General features: G+C 37.3%; 1 protein-coding gene and 1 long non-coding RNA gene across 2 annotated transcripts in view; one reads left to right on the top strand and one right to left on the bottom strand.

The window, feature by feature from the left end:
• LOC307169671 overlaps positions 1-17593 on the bottom strand; it is a 373130-nt gene extending 355537 nt beyond the window's left edge. Inside the window, exon 1 of the long non-coding RNA XR_013823170.1 lies at positions 17539-17593. This is a non-coding gene — a long non-coding RNA (uncharacterized lncRNA). The remainder of the gene's footprint in view (positions 1-17538) is intronic.
• LOC307167111 (NACHT, LRR and PYD domains-containing protein 3-like) overlaps positions 10657-18370 on the top strand; it is a 70730-nt gene continuing 63016 nt past the window's right edge. The window contains exons 1-2 of the mRNA XM_079886050.1: positions 10657-10836; positions 17206-17860. Coding sequence (XP_079742176.1) covers positions 17259-17860 — 602 coding nt within the window. The 5' untranslated portion in view covers positions 10657-10836; positions 17206-17258. The remainder of the gene's footprint in view (positions 10837-17205; positions 17861-18370) is intronic.

Below are 18370 nucleotides of genomic sequence, written 5' to 3'. Positions count from 1 at the left end.
AATTTTAATTATTACTAACCCAAAACTTTTGAGCGGTAGTGTTTAACGTTACAAAAGCTTTAGATTTCAGATAAATGCTGTTCTTTTGAACTTTCTATTCATCAAAGACTGTACACAACTGTTTTCGACATTTAAAATAATAATGAATGTTTCTTGAGTATCAATCATCATATTAGAATAATTTCTGAAGGATCATGTGACAGTGACGACTGGAGTAATGATGCTGAAAACTCAGCTTTGATCACAGGAATAAATAACAGTTTAAAATATATTAAAATAGAAAGCAGCTGTTTTAAATTGGAATAATATTTTACAATATTACTGTTTTTGTTTGTATTTTTAATCAAATATATGCAGCCTTGGTGAGCAGAAGAAACTTCTCTGTTATGTGCGCGCCACAGACTGCACGCACGTCCGCTTAGAGTTCCGCCTTTTGCCTTCCGTCAATATTACGTTATTAGAAAAAATTTTTTTTAGAGAATCGATTTTTTGACATTTGTGAATCGATTCAGAATCGTCCACGTCCGCATCGCGATGCATCTAATAATATTTTTTTTCTCCCACCCCTAGATTTCATACAAATAAACAGTTACAATTAAGTCACTTACATTTTAGATGCAATGTTGACTGTTTTTGTTCTGTTTCAGCAGCGAAAATAGTTAAACAAAGATCACGGCAGAACCATCACTTATCACGTGTTTTCTCATAACTGAACGATTCAGCATTTTTAACGAATCGGTTGACTCAAAGATTGAATGATCAATCCATAAACATCTGTCTTAATCATGATCGACTCATTCGAACGAATCGTTTGAACGAATGAATCAATGACTCGCTTATTAAGATGGATGCCTGGCGACACCTAATGGCGGTTTAGTGTTGTTTATTCTTTCCCACATGTGTGTGATTTGTGTGTGCAACATTATCATTATTTTTCTTTCACTATTATATTAGCGATTTAAAAGCACCCACTCGTGTCACACGTCGATTAACCGGTGGGAAAATATCCTCAGACACATACCTAATAAATGTATATTTAAATACAATATTGGCCTACCTGGTAAAAAGTTTTATATACTATTTTGATGTCCTTTTGGACACAAGAGGGCAGTATAGCCCTATGTTTGCTTTTTTGTTGAACCAAATAGCACTAAATAGCCTGTTTTAACTTTTTCATTCTTCTTGAATTGCAAAAACAGAATAAAATGGGTTTAGTTCGATATTTGTATACTTTTATATAGAAATAAATGGTATATAATTACATTTTTAGAAGATTTTTAGTGTTTCCTTTTTGGACATTACTTTAATCCCTCGCCATAGCAAAACCGTTTAAGATATTTATTATCCATTCACAATTTAGCATATTTAATGTAGTTTCATCATGTTGAAAAAGTTTGGTACGAATAAAATAAATAGTTTAAGAGGAGTGGCTAAAAATTCAGAGGCTGATTTAGCAAAAAAAATCACATTCAGACCAAAATATCTGACTTCCTGATGGCCAGAGCTATTGAATGTAAATTAGAAAGTTGTCCGGCTTGATGAGAACAATATACAAACTATTTTTTCTTTACTGTAGTTAAAACTAACCCCCCCACTTTTGTCAAAAGCATGTTGAAAGTGACACACTTCCTGCTGCCAGTTGGTGGCGCTATAACTTTGACTCACAATAGCTACATCGATCTGATCGGCCTCTTACCACGAACACACTGCTGAAGTTTCATCAAGATCAGTTAATGTATGCAGAAGTTATTCCACTTCGTGTTTCTCTTTTCTCGCCATAAATTCGATTCCTCGCCACAGCCAAACCGTTCGAGATATCAAAAATCCGTTCGCAATTTAGCATCCTCAATGTCTTGACTTCATGCTGACTGAGTTTGGAGGTGATTGAATGAATTCTCTAGGAGGAGTACATCACATTCCACAGCAAGCGTTTTCCAAACAACCCATAATAGCCGACTTCCTGTTGGGCTGGCGTGAAACTTGACAGAGGGAAAGTTGTTCGGCCCCATGAAATCTATATGTGTACCGAGTTTCATATTAATTCATGCAAGCGTGTTTGATATATGGACCAAGTTTTCAGACCCTGTTCAAGAGGGCGCTGTTGAGCCCCCCCTGCCACGCCCGTTTCTGAAACTTTTCACATGTCTACTGGCTAATAAGTGTTATGTGTCTGTCGAGTTTCATCCAATTTCAAGCATGTTAAGAGTCTCAAACGCATCCGAAAAGAATATTAAAATTTGATGCGTTGCCACGGCAACAGTATCTAAGATATCAATAATCCTTTCACAGGTCTACATCTGCCGTGTGTTTACATTATACATATAAAGTTTGAAGCAAATCGTGTAAAATTAAGAGGGTGACTTCAAAGCATTTTGAAAGTGACACACTTCCTGCTGCCAGTTGGTGGCGCTATAACTTTGACTCACAATAGTCACATCCTTGTGATCGGCCTCTTACAACAAACACACTGCGAAAGTTTCATCAAGATCAGTTAATGTATGCAGAAGTTATAACACACTTCCTGTGTCCCATTAATCGCCATAAATTCGTTTCCTCGCCACAGCCAAACCGTTCGAGATATCAAAAATCCGTCCGCAATTTAGCATCCTCAATGTCTTGACTTCATGCACACCGAGTTTGGTTGTGATTGGACGAATATTCTAGGAGGAGTATTTCAAATTCCAGAGGATGCGTTTTTCAAACAACCCATAATAGTTGACTTCCTGTTGGGCTGGTGTAAAACTTAGAGCACGAAAGTTGTTCGGCCCGATGAGATCTATATGTGTACTGAGTTTCATATTATTATATGCAAGCGTGTTTGATTTATAGACCAAGTTTTCGGACACCATTCCAGGGGGCGCTGTCGAGCCCCCGTGCCACGCCCGGGTACCAGCTTCAGTCCGGCCCTGATGGCCGCAGGTTCTGATGTGTGTGCAAAATTTCAAGAGTTTTTGAGCATGTTAAGGGCCCCAAAAGTGCCCAAAAGGTTGACAAAATAATAATAATAATAATAAATATAGCTGCGAGCAGCGATTACGGGCCCAAGCCGGTGGCACCGCAACCCCGGTGCCTTTAGTTACCTAAAGGCACCGGGGTGGCGGTACCGCCGGCTTTGGCCCTCCATCGCTGCTCGCAGCTATATTTATATATATATATATATATATATATATATATATATATATATATATACATATATATATATACATATATATATATATACATACATACATACATACATACATACACACACACACACACACACACACACACACACACACATATATATATATATATATATATATTATTGTTCAAAAGTTTGGGGTCAGTAAGATTTTTAATGTTTTTAGGAGAAGTCTCTTCTGCTCACCAAGGCTGCATTTATTGATTAAAAATACAAACAAAAACAGTAATATTGTGAAATATTATTCCAATTTAAAACAGCTGTTTTCAATTTTTAAATATTTTACATAGTAATTCATTTCTGTGATCAAAGTTGAGTTTTCAGCATCATTACTCCAGTCTTCAGTGTCACATGATCCTTCAGAAATCATACTAATATGATGATTGATGCTCAATAAATATTCATTATTATTTTCAATGTTGAAAACAGTTGTGTACAGATTTTTTTTTTCAAAATGCTTTGATGAATGTAAAATTCAAAAGAACAGCATATATTTCAAATATATATATTTTTAACATTATAAATGTCTTTACTGTAACTGTTGATCAGTTTAACTCATCCTTCATAAATAAAAGTACTGATTTATTTTATTTATTTCCCCCAAAAATAAAATTTTAATTATTACTAACCCAAAACTTTTGAGCGGTAGTGTTTAACGTTACAAAAGCTTTAGATTTCAGATAAATGCTGTTCTTTTGAACTTTCTATTCATCAAAGACTGTACACAACTGTTTTCGACATTTAAAATAATAATGAATGTTTCTTGAGTATCAATCATCATATTAGAATAATTTCTGAAGGATCATGTGACAGTGACGACTGGAGTAATGATGCTGAAAACTCAGCTTTGATCACAGGAATAAATAACAGTTTAAAATATATTAAAATAGAAAGCAGCTGTTTTAAATTGGAATAATATTTTACAATATTACTGTTTTTGTTTGTATTTTTAATCAAATATATGCAGCCTTGGTGAGCAGAAGAAACTTCTCTGTTATGTGCGCGCCACAGACTGCACGCACGTCCGCTTAGAGTTCCGGAACGCCTTTTGCCTTCCGTCAATATTACGTTATTAGAAAAATATTTTTTTAGAGAATCGATTTTTTGACATTTGTGAATCGATTCAGAATCGTCCACGTCCGCATCGCGATGCATCTAAGAATAATTTTTTTCTCCCACCCCTAGATTTCATACAACAGGTTAATAAACAGTTACAATTAAGTCACTTACATTTTAGATGCAATGTTGACTGTTTTTGTTCTGTTTCAGCAGCGAAAATAGTTAAACAAAGATCACGGCAGAACCATCACGCATCACGTGTTTTCTCATAACTGAACGATTCAGCATTTTTAACGAATCGGTTGACTCAAAGATTGAATGATCAATCCATAAACATCTGTCTTAATCATGATCGACTCATTCGAACGAATCGTTTGAACGAATGAATCAATGACTCGCTTATTAAGATGGATGCCTGGCGACACCTAATGGCGGTTTAGTGTTGTTTAAAAGCATCATTCTTTCCCACATGTGTGTGATTTGTGTGTGCAACATTATCATTATTTTTCTTACACTATTATATTAGCGATTTAAAAGCACCCACTCGTGTCACACGTCGATTAACCGGTGGGAAAATATCCTCAGACACATACCTAATACATGTATATTTAAATACAATATTGGCCTACCTGGTAAAAAGTTTTATATACTATTTTGATGTCCTTTTGGACACAAGAGGGCAGTATAGCCCTATGTTTGCTTTTTTGTTGAACCAAATAGCACTAAATAGCCTGTTTTAACTTTTTCATTCTTCTTGAATTGCAAAAACAGAATAAAATGGGTTTAGTTGTGATATTTGTATACTTTTATATAGAAATAAATGGTATATAATTACATTTTTAGAAGATTTTTAGTGTTTCCTTTTTGGACATTATTTAATCCCTCGCCATAGCAAAACCGTTTGAGATATTTATTATCCATTCACAATTTAGCATATTTAATGTAGTTTCATCATGTTGAAAAAGTTTGGTACGAATAAAATAAATAGTTTAAGAGGAGTGGCTAAAAATTGAGAGGCTGATTTTGCAAAAAAAATCACATTCAGACCAAAATATCTGACTTCCTGATGGCCAGAGCTATTGAATGTAAATTAGAAAGTTGTCCGGCTTGATGAGAACAATATACAAACTATTTTTTCTTTACTGTAGTTAAAACTAACCCCCCCACTTTTGTCAAAAGCATGTTGAAAGTGACACACTTCCTGCTGCCAGTTGGTGGCGCTATAACTTTGACTCACAATAGCTACATCCATCTGATCGGCCTCTTACCACGAACACACTGCTGAAGTTTCATCAAGATCAGTTAATGTATGCAGAAGTTATTCCACTTCCGTGTTTCTCTTTTCTCGCCATAAATTCGATTCCTCGCCACAGCCAAACCGTTCGAGATATCAAAAATCCGTCCGCAATTTAGCATCCTCAAAGTCTTGACTACATGCACACCGAGTTTGAAGGGGACACGGTGAATTTTCTAGGAGGAGTATTTCACATTCCACAGCAAGCGTTTTCCAAACAACCCATAATAGCCGACTTCCTGTTGGGCTGGCGTAAAACTTGACCGGGGTAAAGTTGTTCGGCCCGATGAGATCTATATGTGTACCGAGTTTCATATTAATTCATGCGAGCGTGTTTGATATATGGATCAAGTTTTAGAACCCCGTTCAAGGGGGCGCTGTTGAGCCCCCCAGCCACGCCCGGGTACCAGCTTCAGCCCGGCCCTGATGGCCGTGGGTTCTGACCTGTGTGCAAAGTTTCAAGAGTTTTTGAGCACGTTAAGGACCCCAAAAGCCCCTGAAACCTTGATTAACAATATAAAAGCAATAGTCAAATCCCCCCCTCCCCTCACACACACACAGACACAGAGAGAGGGAGAGAAAATTCTTCAGAAAATCCAGATTCAAACCAAAATATCTCTCTTCCTGTTGGTCGGAGATGGTTCATGTAAATTAGAAAGTTGTCCGTCTTGATGAGAACAATACACATACCAAGTTTTGTTGCTGTTGATAAAACTAACCCCCCCACTTATGACTAAAGGTGGCGCTACTGAGCCCCTCACCACGCCCGTTTCTGAAACTTTGCACATGTCTACTGGATAATAAATGTGATGTGTCTGTCGAGTTTCATGCAATTTCAAGTATGTTAAGAGTCTCAAAAGCATAAAAAAAGAATATTAAAGTTTGATGCGTTGCCACGGCAACAGTATCTAAGATATCAATAATCCTTTCACAGGTTTACATCTGCCGTGTGTCTACATTGTACACATAAAGTTTGAAGCAAATCTGGTAAAAATAAGACAGTGATTTCAAAGCATTTTAATAGTGATGTACTTCCTGCTGCCTGTTGGTGGCGCTATAACTTTGACTCACAATAGTCACATCTGTGCGATCGGCCTCTTACAACGAACACACTGCTGAAGTTTCATCAAGATCAGTTAATGTATGCTGAAGTTATAACACACTTCCTGTTTCATTTTTTCGCCATAAATTCGTTTCCTCGCCACAGCCAAACCGTTCGAGATATCAAAAATCCGTCCGCAATTTAGCATCCTCAATGTCTTGACTTCATGCACACCGAGTTTGGAGGCGAATCGATGAATTCCCTAGGAGGAGTACATTAAATTCCACAGCATGCGTTTCCAAACAACCCTAAATAGCCGACTTCCTGTTGGGCTGGCGCGATGAGATCTATATGTGTACCGAGTTTCATATTATTACATGCAAGCGTGTCTGATTTATGGACAAGTGTTCGGATCCCGTTCCAGGGGGCGCTGTCGAGCCCCCCTGCCACGCCCGGGTACCAGCTTCAGTCCGGCCCTGATGGCCGCGGGTTCTGACCTGTGTGCAAAATTTCAAGAGTTTTCGAGCATGTTAAGGGCCCCAAAAGTGCCCGAAAGGTTGACAAAATAATAATAATAATAATAATAATAATAATAATAATAATAATAATCCTACCGAAAACAATAGGGCCTTCGCCCTTTCAGGGCTTGGGCCCTAATAAATAATCCTACCGGAAACAATAGGGCTCTTCGCCCTTTCAGGGCTTGGGCCCTAATAATAATAATAATAATAATCCTACCGGAAACAATAGGGCCTTCGCCCTTTCAGGGCTTGGGCCCTAATAACTGCACATGGGTTTAATTCTGACATGGCACCTGCAGAACCAATAGCCATTGATCCTACCATTAGAATGAAGACTCCACCGCTGCAAGACAGTGCTGTGGTTGAGGCTCTTGTCCTCTCCGCTGAATTGTGATGTGCTGAACAGACAACAAATTCATCCATTTTAATTTAAAAAAAGTTTCCTTCTCTGTACATAATCATTTTACATTTTAACATTCATCCATTATGTTAGTCTATAGGTTTGACTACACATGTGAGGTATTAATGCCTGCACTGATATAATGAAGAGTGTTGAACGTTGACTAGTGAGCTGATCTCACTGCTAAAAAAGGTCAAATCATGTTTCTATTTAAATCTAGTGGTCTGCAGAGGTTTTTGTTAGGGTTATGTTTAGGTGTACATAATGGGTTATGAGATATAATATAAATAACAGAAAAATTATAAATATTACATTAAAATTGATATTAAAAATAATAAACTTAACAAGCAATGCTTTTTCAGCTATTCTGTGGAGCTTTTCTTGTTTTCTTACAGCGCACCTCACACTCAAACATCATTTCATATATGAAGGGAGTGTGTTCTGGACTGAATGAAAACGTAATTTATCCAAAATTATTATAGTTTTTAATAATTTTTTAATTAGATAAAATTTGCAGTTAGATTAATGTGCACAACACTTTCCTTAAAATGTATTTATAGTTATTTTTTGTACATATTAGTACAGCCCCCGGTTTCACAAACAATTTTAAAGCCTAGTCCTAGACTAAAATGTAAGTCTGAGCTGTTCCAACTGAAATAAACTTGCACTGACTGATCTTAAAATATATCAGTGCCTTTGTTTTGTCTCTTTTTTTTCTAAGCATGTTTATGAAAATTATTTAAATGTCCTAATTGAACTATGGACTAATCCTGGTTTAGGCTAAACCCTGTCTGTGAAACCGGGCCATAATGTCCTGGGGACATAAATGGCACCTATTCGGTGGAATAGCCCATTAACATTTGTTTACAACTATTGTTATCTAGTCTGACAAGCTAACTATTTTTTTTTTATATTAGAATACCAGCAAACCAGGCACAGAGGTTGTAAAACGCCTACCCAGTTGGAAAACGCCCCAAAATTGAGGAACGCCCTTTGTTGCTCTGCAGAGACCTCATTCTCCTGCAGCCTGAAGCACAATGACGTAGCTGGATCAGATCCAATACGTTTTTTTTTTTTTAATTAACCCTTTCATGCATGAATTATGATAACCTCAGTCAGGATTTTTTTCCTATGTGGTTTTATTGCTCTTAGGGCATGAAAAACAAGTTTTTTTTTTTGTACAAATTTTTCAAAGAGATTTTCAGATGTCCACTTGACTGGACATGCGGTTGGTTTAAACTGAAGATATACTGTATTAAACATAATACAATAATCAAACAGATAAAGTATGTGTATTTAACAAACTAGCCTAATCAATACAATTATATCCAATCATGAGAAAACTATAAAATATATACAAAAAATATAAATCTGAAATATTGCAAAGGCAATTAAACTTCATACAAGTTGCACTTCGCGTATCTATGATATCAGAACATGAGGACGTGATTCCATCAGAATTTTCTACAGCCTGTCGACTGTGTCAAGGTACAACTGTGGAAACCACTCAGATGCTCCCTCCAGTGTACCAGAGTATGTCAATTAACCCTTATTACTTGATAATTCTGATTATGCTCAAGATGGACACATTTCTAGCATAGCCCTGCTCTGAGAAAACCTAGCGATACGTTTTTTTCAATCTCATCTGAAATGATCAGTGTTGGGGCATAACGCATTCAGATTACTTATTTGATGTTACAAGTAAAGTAATGTGTTACAAGTAACATGCATTACATAATCAGATTTGTTTTAATGTTACGAGTAATGTATTACAAGTAACATGCATTACCTAATCAGATTACTTTGTGATCTAACAAGTAATTAATTACAAGTAATGTGCATTACTTAATCAGATTACTTTTTGTTGTTACGAGTAAAGAAACATATTACAAGTAACATGCATTATGTAATCAGATTACTTTTTTAATGTTACGAGTAAATAAATGCATTACAAGCAACATTCATTACGTAAACAGATACTTTTTGATCTAACAATGCATTACGTAATTAGATGACTTTTTTGATGAAATGAGTAATGCATTACAAGTCACATACATTATCACATAACTTTTTTCATTGTCAATGAAAATTACATTCTAATAATACAAATACATTTTACAGTAAATAAAAGTCACTGCAGATTAAGTATTTTCAAAAACAATATTCACAGTATAAGTATGAATTGTAGCTGAAATATAGCAGTTGATGCATGAGGTCCACTACAGTGGACAGGTGATTAGTCAGATTTTTCTCCCAATCTAAAATCAAAACTTGGAAAATTTTACTGTGATATGACTCATTAGATATTGCTTGATGCTGCAATATTTATTTTTTTACCAACAAGAGTCTCCTAGGATAGAAGGAATGGGTGGATATTCCGGAGCAACTTGGCATGTCTGACTGACCCTTGGCCATCTTGGTTTGGAGGGGGAAAAAATCGAAACACAACAGCTTACAACTTGGTTGCAAATATATAGGATGATGTACCAGGGTCCACTGAAGAGGCTGATGTGCAACTTTGCCATCAAAACCCGCGCAAATTCAAGAAAATGCTTTTTAAATAGCTGTCCACTGTAGTGACCACTATGCGTGAAAGGGTTAATTTTGCGTTAGCATGAAGCTGCAGCTTCACAATAACAGTAAAATGCGATTTACACCTTTGCAAATCTTCTCTTGTGCATGCAAATTTAATTTATTACGCTTGCAATCTTATGTACACTTTCACAAATCTTACCCTGCGCATGCGATTCTTAATGGCATCATATTATCTTCATATGTCGGATTCTGCAGTCAAGCGCAGTTGCTCTCCACCGACTGCTGATTGGTTTTGTTCTCTTTTAAACTGTTTGATTTTAAAACTCTGATCTCATGTTTTTGTGTATAAATTATGTTTTAGTAGCCTATTCCCATGTCTGTAATTAGAGTAAAAATGATTGATAAACACGTCTTTGGCATGTAATTAAATGGGTTTCTTGTTCATTATAATTATTTTCATATAAAAGCAACAGAACTTAAATTACATCCAGCTTATTTGAATCCCGCGATATTCATCTTTGATCTCCTCGCAGGTGTCACAGTCAGATCCACTGCGAGAAGGGTCCGGGTAGGCTTTTTTCACTCCTCCTCCTCACTGCAGCCGCCTACTCTCGCATACATTTCAGTCGAGGCAAGGCGCATCTAAAACAAGCCTATTTCCTCATGCCAAAGCCAGAAGTGTGAAAAGACAAGAGGAGGAGCTGCTGGATGTTTACTCTTCTCACAGTGAAACCGAAATCAGTCGATGACTGTAAAGACGCCATTTCGGAAGATAGAAAATCAGCACTCGCTTCACATGTGACAGTAAGTTCGTTAAACTTTTCATAGCTGTAATATCGATAGAGTATTTGCGTCTAAACAGACTTTATGCCGAACTTCGTATCTAACGTTAGGCCTAAGTTACTTCACGACACGTCAACTGTAACACTCATAAAATGGCTGAAAATGGTTAAACTCGCACTTACTTTTTCCTTTAACAGGAGAATATTATTTTAATGTTGAAATCTTAGGTTGACTTTAAATACGTATTTTATTATTTTTTATAGTATTATAATGTGTGTTCAGTGACGCAGTAAGACTGGAACGAAAGTGTGGCCGTAGGATAAACACGTAAAAATAACATCATATTTGCTTAATGCGAGACGAAAAACAGATTGTGAAAAACACAGCTAGAGTTCAGCAGTGTCATTAAAGTGAAGATGAATCCAGTGTTTAAACGAGGACGCAGTTTGAACGTGTGGCCGACATGTTGAGACAAACCGCAGAACCATACATCATAGCAGTGTGAGGACGACAGCGCCAGCCCAGAGAATGTGGCCAGCCTAAACAGTCTAATGCCGGAAGTGGGCGCAGCAAGGCGGAAAGGCGCTACTTCCATGTTTTGGAACGTTTCAAAGTTTAAAACAAAGTTATTATAAAGAATAAAAAAAAAAAGATATAAAAAATATATATATCAAATAGTATAAAAGATAAGAATCATGTCTTGTCCTATTAACAAAAGACAATATACTACTATTAACAAATGTTAATAGTTTTTTTTAAAAGTTAAAATTATACTTTATCCATTTGTTTTGTTGAGTCAAATGATTAACAATATAATTGTACAAAGCTTAATATATATATATATATATATATATATATATATATATATATATATATATATATATATATATATATATAATACAATGAAAACAAAACTTGAGGGTTTGAACATTTGATTTTTTAATTCTCAACCAACCATTTTTTTTCATAGAAAATACACAACAATTATATGATGGACTGAAAAAAACTAAAATTATTAATTTAAATAAAATTAGTTTTTTTCCCTCTGAAATATCAAAAGAATCACACACTAGCTGTACCTGCTCCAAATAAATAATAGTAATTAAATAAAAATACAAAATAGAACTAAATAATAAATAAATTATATAATATAAAACAAAATCAAACCAAAGAAAATAAATCTAATAAAAGTTATGCAGGCACACATTTAACAATAATTCTCGAGAAAAATACATAAAATAAATCAAAACTCCATACAAATGGAGTTAATCCTGAGGTGCCTTTCATCACGACACTTGCAAAGAAAAACTTCCATGTCTTCTTTAAACTGGAACCGAAACATGAAAGGCTCTTTGGCCAGTTCCAGATCATCTTTTTTCCCCCGCCTGATCTTTTCCTGGTCTTCCTTCTTTAAGTTCAGATACCCTGGCTCTTCCACAGAACCTCTGAACGAGTGGCAGTTTTTCCGCAGTCATCCAACTGTGCTTCTGAGGTCTTTGACTATCTGTGGTTCCTTCATGAGAGAAGAGTACAAAAAAGGAATGAAATATTTAATTCATTTAAAACAATACATTGTGTTTTATTCAGGATGCATGTAAATTAATGTTTTGAAATTATGCTCTTTCATGTGCTCGTTTGAGACGATAAAAACATACCTCGTCGTCGATTTCAGTCTCTTGTCTTTAGGTGGCACCTGCACATCCAAATGTAAAATAACAATACGTGATCAAGTGCCTTCGACACAATTCTCACTTAGTCACATTTATTATATACTGTAGCGCTATTTATTATATGTGGTGTGTTGTTTCTTGATAACAGACCGCTGCTAAGTATAACACACCGTTGCCATGAAAAACAGAGACGGAACAAACTATTTTCTTTAGCGGAAGCAATACAATTGTTTTTAAATCAATAAACTCCTTTTTAAATCAATATTTTGTGTCAAATTATTGATTTATTTGGTAGGTAGCCATGTAATAAATGGGATAATGTAGAGCGAGCCGGTTGTTATAGCGAATACAACCCCTTCAGGCTGATTCAAGCTCCGCTTCACGTCGGGGTCCTGATCAGACTGTCAGGGTTGTATTCGCTATAACAACCGCCTCGCTAGGGCTGGGTGATATGATGAAATATATCGTCTGGACGATAGAAAATGTCTATCGTTTTATATAAGGCTCTATCGTTTACGCCACGATAAGGCGTTTTACGGCAGAATTAACCTCACGGCATGCCTATGCACGCTGCAATACATAAACAAACATGGAGGAAGACGGTAGTAGACGCGGTTCAGACCAGGGTAAGTTAATTCTCAACTAGATGACCAGCCAACCCAACCCGTTAGTAGCTCCACAACAGCGCGCATCTGTGCATTCATTCATTCATTCACACACACACACACACACATACACACACACACAGAGAGAAACGCGATTCATATTTAAACAGTCTTTTTGCGTGTACAGACACTATTGCGATTAGAACAAAGCAAATATAGAACTGACCTATTCCTCAACCGGATCCGTTGCTCCTCGAAATGAAAACGAGGTGAACCTGAAAGTGAACATATCCAACTGATTGTGGGTGATCACAGGTTTGCGTGGATCGCCTCAGATTATTTGCGTTTGAATAGCGCGCGCTCTCCGTAATTAAGATCAAAGTCAACAGAATATTTTGAATCTCTTTTGCACTTATAAGAAAAAAAACCTATCGCGCCGGCGCGATTGTCGAACCCAGGGGGTTAAAAAATAGATTTTCGGCAAAAATCCTCTTTGGCTCCGCGGCTGCCATGGTAAACAACGTTAGCCTACCGGTGACTGAAGTCTCACGTCACGTGCGAGTCAAGAGCGAAGTGATTGACATGACCAGGCTACCGTAGCTATGGCTTGGATTCGTTAGCAAACATTGCCCCCCTGTGGTATTTGCATGTTACTATCACAAGCATAATGTTGTGGCCTGCCCAGAAAAACGTTGGTTCTAATAATTATTTACCTCCGCCAACAGCGAGACCGGCCAATGTTAGAGACCCGGCCGGTAATGGAATACAGGCCAATATTAGAGGATTTACGGTAGACTATTCATGAACTGAATTAACAGAAAAATTGCTATATCGTTATGTATATCGTTATCGGGATATCAAAAGAGCTATATCGGGATATTAAATTTTGGCCATATCGCCCAGCCCTACGCCTCGCTCTACATTATCCCTTACTTATTAACTTACAAAATACTTAGAGCCGTTTTGGATAAACGTTTAACGTTAAGTATGTTGCATCCAACAAAGATATAACTTATTTTTACCTTCTTCTCTTCTTCTTTTCCTTGTTCTACCGTGTGCTCCGCCATAGTTATTTCCGCCCACTTCCGGCATCAGACTTTTACTCCGCTCACTTCCGGCATCAGACTTTCTCCGCCCACTTCCGGCATCAGACTTTTACTCCGCTCACTTCCGGCATCAGACTTTTACTCCGCCCACTTCCGGCATCAGACTTTTACTCCGCCCACTTCCGGCATCAGACTGTTAGGCTGGCGCTGTCATCCTCACACTGCTATAACGTATGGTTCTGCGGTTCTGCAGTGGGTTAATATTGCTCGCTGCAGCCTGTAGCACGATGACGTAGCTGGATCAGATCCAATACATACTGGATGGTGGTGTGTTTTGGCGACGTCATAGACACATGCGCAGTACCGATCTCATTATTGTATTGAAATGATGTTCTAACCTGTGTAGTAGTAGTACTGATAAATAGTAATAAGTAATTATTGATGAATAAGTAATTATTTACATAAATGTGATGCAAGTTATCCTAGTTTCTCTCTATATAAATGCAAAATAGTTAATTTTACAACATTTTAAATCACGTGATTTTAAACCTAAATTTTATGGATTACTAGCATGTCGTCACTGCAAGTATATATTTTTTAATGCGTGTATATAGAACATTTTAAAATTAAGCCATTTTATTTTACTTTATTTGCTGTTGAGTGGAAGCAAAAATGAGTCAAGTAGTTGTCTTTGTAATTTTAATCCTAGTGGTACAATACAATAAGATCTGTAAACAACTTACAATACCAGTTCACATTCAAGGGAAAATGCAAAAATAATAACAGTATCAAGTAGAGATGCACCGATTACAATTTTCTGGGCCGATTCCGATTTCCGATTTTTCATTAAGTTTGACCTGCCGATACCGATTTTAGCTGATTCCGATTTCATTTTTTCGAACCACTTTACAGCACACACAAATATTTATTTTATATCTTTTCTGTAATAGAACATTTTACAATTTGCATATACATATTGTTTTGAACAGATAAACGCTATAAAATAGAACTATATAAATTACTCCAGGTGTGGGTAATTCACACACATCTAAAGTGCAGTGTTATGGAAGAACCATTTCCTTTTCACATTCAATATCCAATAATTTTTTTATATATGTATTTAGCAAACTAAACGTCTGTATGAAAACAGGGAATGGCAATAAAATAATATATAAATAAAAAATAAAATAAATATAGCCTTGCAGTATAAAGATATTTCTCAAAGCACACACACAGGCCTATTGCAATCACTTGTACAAACTGAATAATAAAACAAGTTTAAATGGGTACATTTTCTATAAATATTAGTCTTCGTTTTCTTTTCTGACATAGCCTCCTCCAGTTCTTGTTAAAACACGCAAATTCTGTGCATTTTGGGCACTTTTTTTGTGAAATCCTATTTAGGCTATTTTGTCCATCAAAAGTGTGCTTTCCCTTTAATTGAGCGTGAGCAGTGCAGCAAATAGACTCGGCGCCGAAACACGCGCTTCACTGCTCGCGACGCTCCTGCTTGACGCTCACGCGCTGCTCCTGCTCCCGTTGTGAATGCACTCATTGATTAACATGCACGCCGAAAAAAAATACGCGCTTGCGGTCTGAACGGACGTAATTCACGAGGTTTTTTACATGTGAGTTCCGTGTGCACGTGTGATGCTGATGTTGCGTGATGTTAATCATGCGGCGCCCGAGTGCATTTGACCGGCATAAAATCGGCATTTGTCAGACTGACCGGCCGGTCGCCGGTCACGGCCGATCACGTGAAAATCGGCCAATTCCGGTCACCAGCAGATCAATCGGTGCATCTCTAGTATCAAGAAAAGAAATCTTGTCAGATGTCAAACATAAAAAAATTGCTTAAAGATATTTTGTCTGGTAAGAGTTCCTTCTTTAATGGCTCATTTTTCCACAGTGATCTGTACATAAGGTTCCTCTTAATTTGCTGTTCAGTGTCTGCAAGACATGTACGTACATTTAAAAAAACAACACCACCAACAACAACCTGAATTTAAGTTTAATATACAAACTGATCACAGCAGTCAGATCAAGCAGTTGTCACTCAAGTGGCCATTTATATTTAACTTTATAAATAGTTGTCCTTGGGGCTATAGTGATTGCCGTCACAGATGAAGCAGTCTGCTGAGCAGTAACCTTCAAAGTCTTTGGTCGTGTAAAATGCACAAAGTATTCCTTTCCATCTCCTATATAGCCTGGCAGGAAGTCTTTAAATAAGTCCCCACAACAAATGCAACTGGTCAGTTTATATGGCACTCGATACATCTTGTATTCACTGGAGAATGCACTCCAGTTGACAACACCAATCACAATCCACTAGTGTGCATGCATATATGACATCACCAAAGCACATCACCGCGCATAACAGCGTCCAGTACGTGTTGGATCTGATCCAGCTACGTCATCGTGCTACAGGCTGCAGCGAGGACCTCTTGGACATGTCGGACATGTTGCTCTACAAACAAACTCTATTAACTGGAGAAAAACTGTTGACGTTAAAGGTGGTATCAGTGATTTCAGGCCCAAAAATATTTTTATCACATTCATCTAATCTTTCCTAACGATCCGCTAGCTGCCCGCCCCATAAGCATGCCGTCAAAAAAACGCGTCTTTGTAGGCAGCCTAGGCTCTGAGATCTGCACACAAAAACAAATGGTTTCACCAAACACTCAAAACCAAAACAAATAGTGTTCCAACCAATCACCGACAGGGGGAGGGTGTTGTGAGGTTTTGAGCCAGCTTTTTCTTCAGCTCTGACTTCGTGTGCAGCCGTGCACGAGAACAATGTTTTGTTTTGGTTTTGAGTGTTTGGTGAAACCATTTGTTTTTGTGTGCAGATCTCAGAGCCTAGGCTGCCTACAGAGACGTGTTTTTTTGACGGCATGCTTATGGGGCGGGCAGCTAGCGGATCGTTAGGAAAGATTAGATGAATGTGATAAAAAATATTTTTGGGCCTGAAATCACTGATACCACCTTTAAGTTAACATTAATTAAATGCCACTTAAATAAAATGTCAATTCAATTGTGTTTTGTTATGTTTTCTGTGTCCACATACAGGCCTTTACATAAAGTGTCACATCAAGGAGGAAGAGGAGAAACGTACCTGTAAAATGAGTGTGTGTGAGGAGAGAGAGGAGGAGGCGTCTGTTCACACTCAGAGAGCAGCATCTCCAGTATCCAGTTGTGTGTCTATGAAGAGTAACCACTCCATGCGTGATCCCCCTAAACTCAGTGATGGACCATCTTCAGTATCCAGCTGTGTGTCTATGAAGAGTAACCACTCCATGCGTGATCCCCCTAAACTCAGTGATGGACCATCTTCAGTATCCAGTTGTGTGTCTATGAAGAGTAACCACTCCATGCGTGATCCCCCTAAACTCAGTGATGGACCGTCTTCAGGATTCAGCTGTGTGTCCATGAAGAGTAACCACTCCATGCGTGATCCCCCTAAACTCAGTGATGGACCATCTTCAGTATCCAGCTGTGTGTCTATGAAGAGTAACCACTCCATGCGTGATCCCCCTAAACTCAGTGATGGACCATCTTCAGTATCCAGTTGTGTGTCTATGAAGAGTAACCACTCCATGCGTGATCCCCCTAAACTCAGTGATGGACCGTCTTCAGGATTCAGCTGTGTGTCCATGAAGAGTAACAACTCCATGCGTGATCCCCCTTATCTCAGTGATGGACCTGCTGTGACCTCTGACTCTGTGTGAGTATCATGAAGTTCAGGGTCGGTCCAGATTCTGCTGGGGCTTATTATATTATATTATATTATATTATATTATATTATATTATATTATATTATATTATATTATATTATATTATATTAATCGTCCCTAAAAACTAGGCTACAACACTGGCAATATCACACACAAACACAAGTGTGTGTATGGCCGCACAAATAGTTGTTAAAATAAAGGGTAAAAAGGCTATATAATATATGTATCCAAATTTAATATATTTATAGATGATAGTCTTGGAATCCAGATAACTAGTTAGTCTCATTCGCCTCTTACCTGGCGATCCTATTCTTAAACATAGACTGGAAAATTATATATCCAAACTTAAATGGTTGCTGAACTTAATCTGCTGCTTTACATTTATTTTTATTTTCTATTAATATAAAACCTGTGCCTGGGCACCTAAAACTGCAAGTCAAAGCGGTAAATCCAACCAAGTTGTCTTCCAAATTTGTCTCAAACTATCAATATGCTCTGGG

This window comes from Squalius cephalus (genome assembly GCF_949319135.1).
Source record: "Squalius cephalus genome assembly, chromosome: 1".
NCBI classification, from domain to species: Eukaryota; Metazoa; Chordata; class Actinopteri; order Cypriniformes; family Leuciscidae; genus Squalius; species Squalius cephalus.
This window is presented reverse-complemented; position numbering and strand designations above follow the sequence as displayed.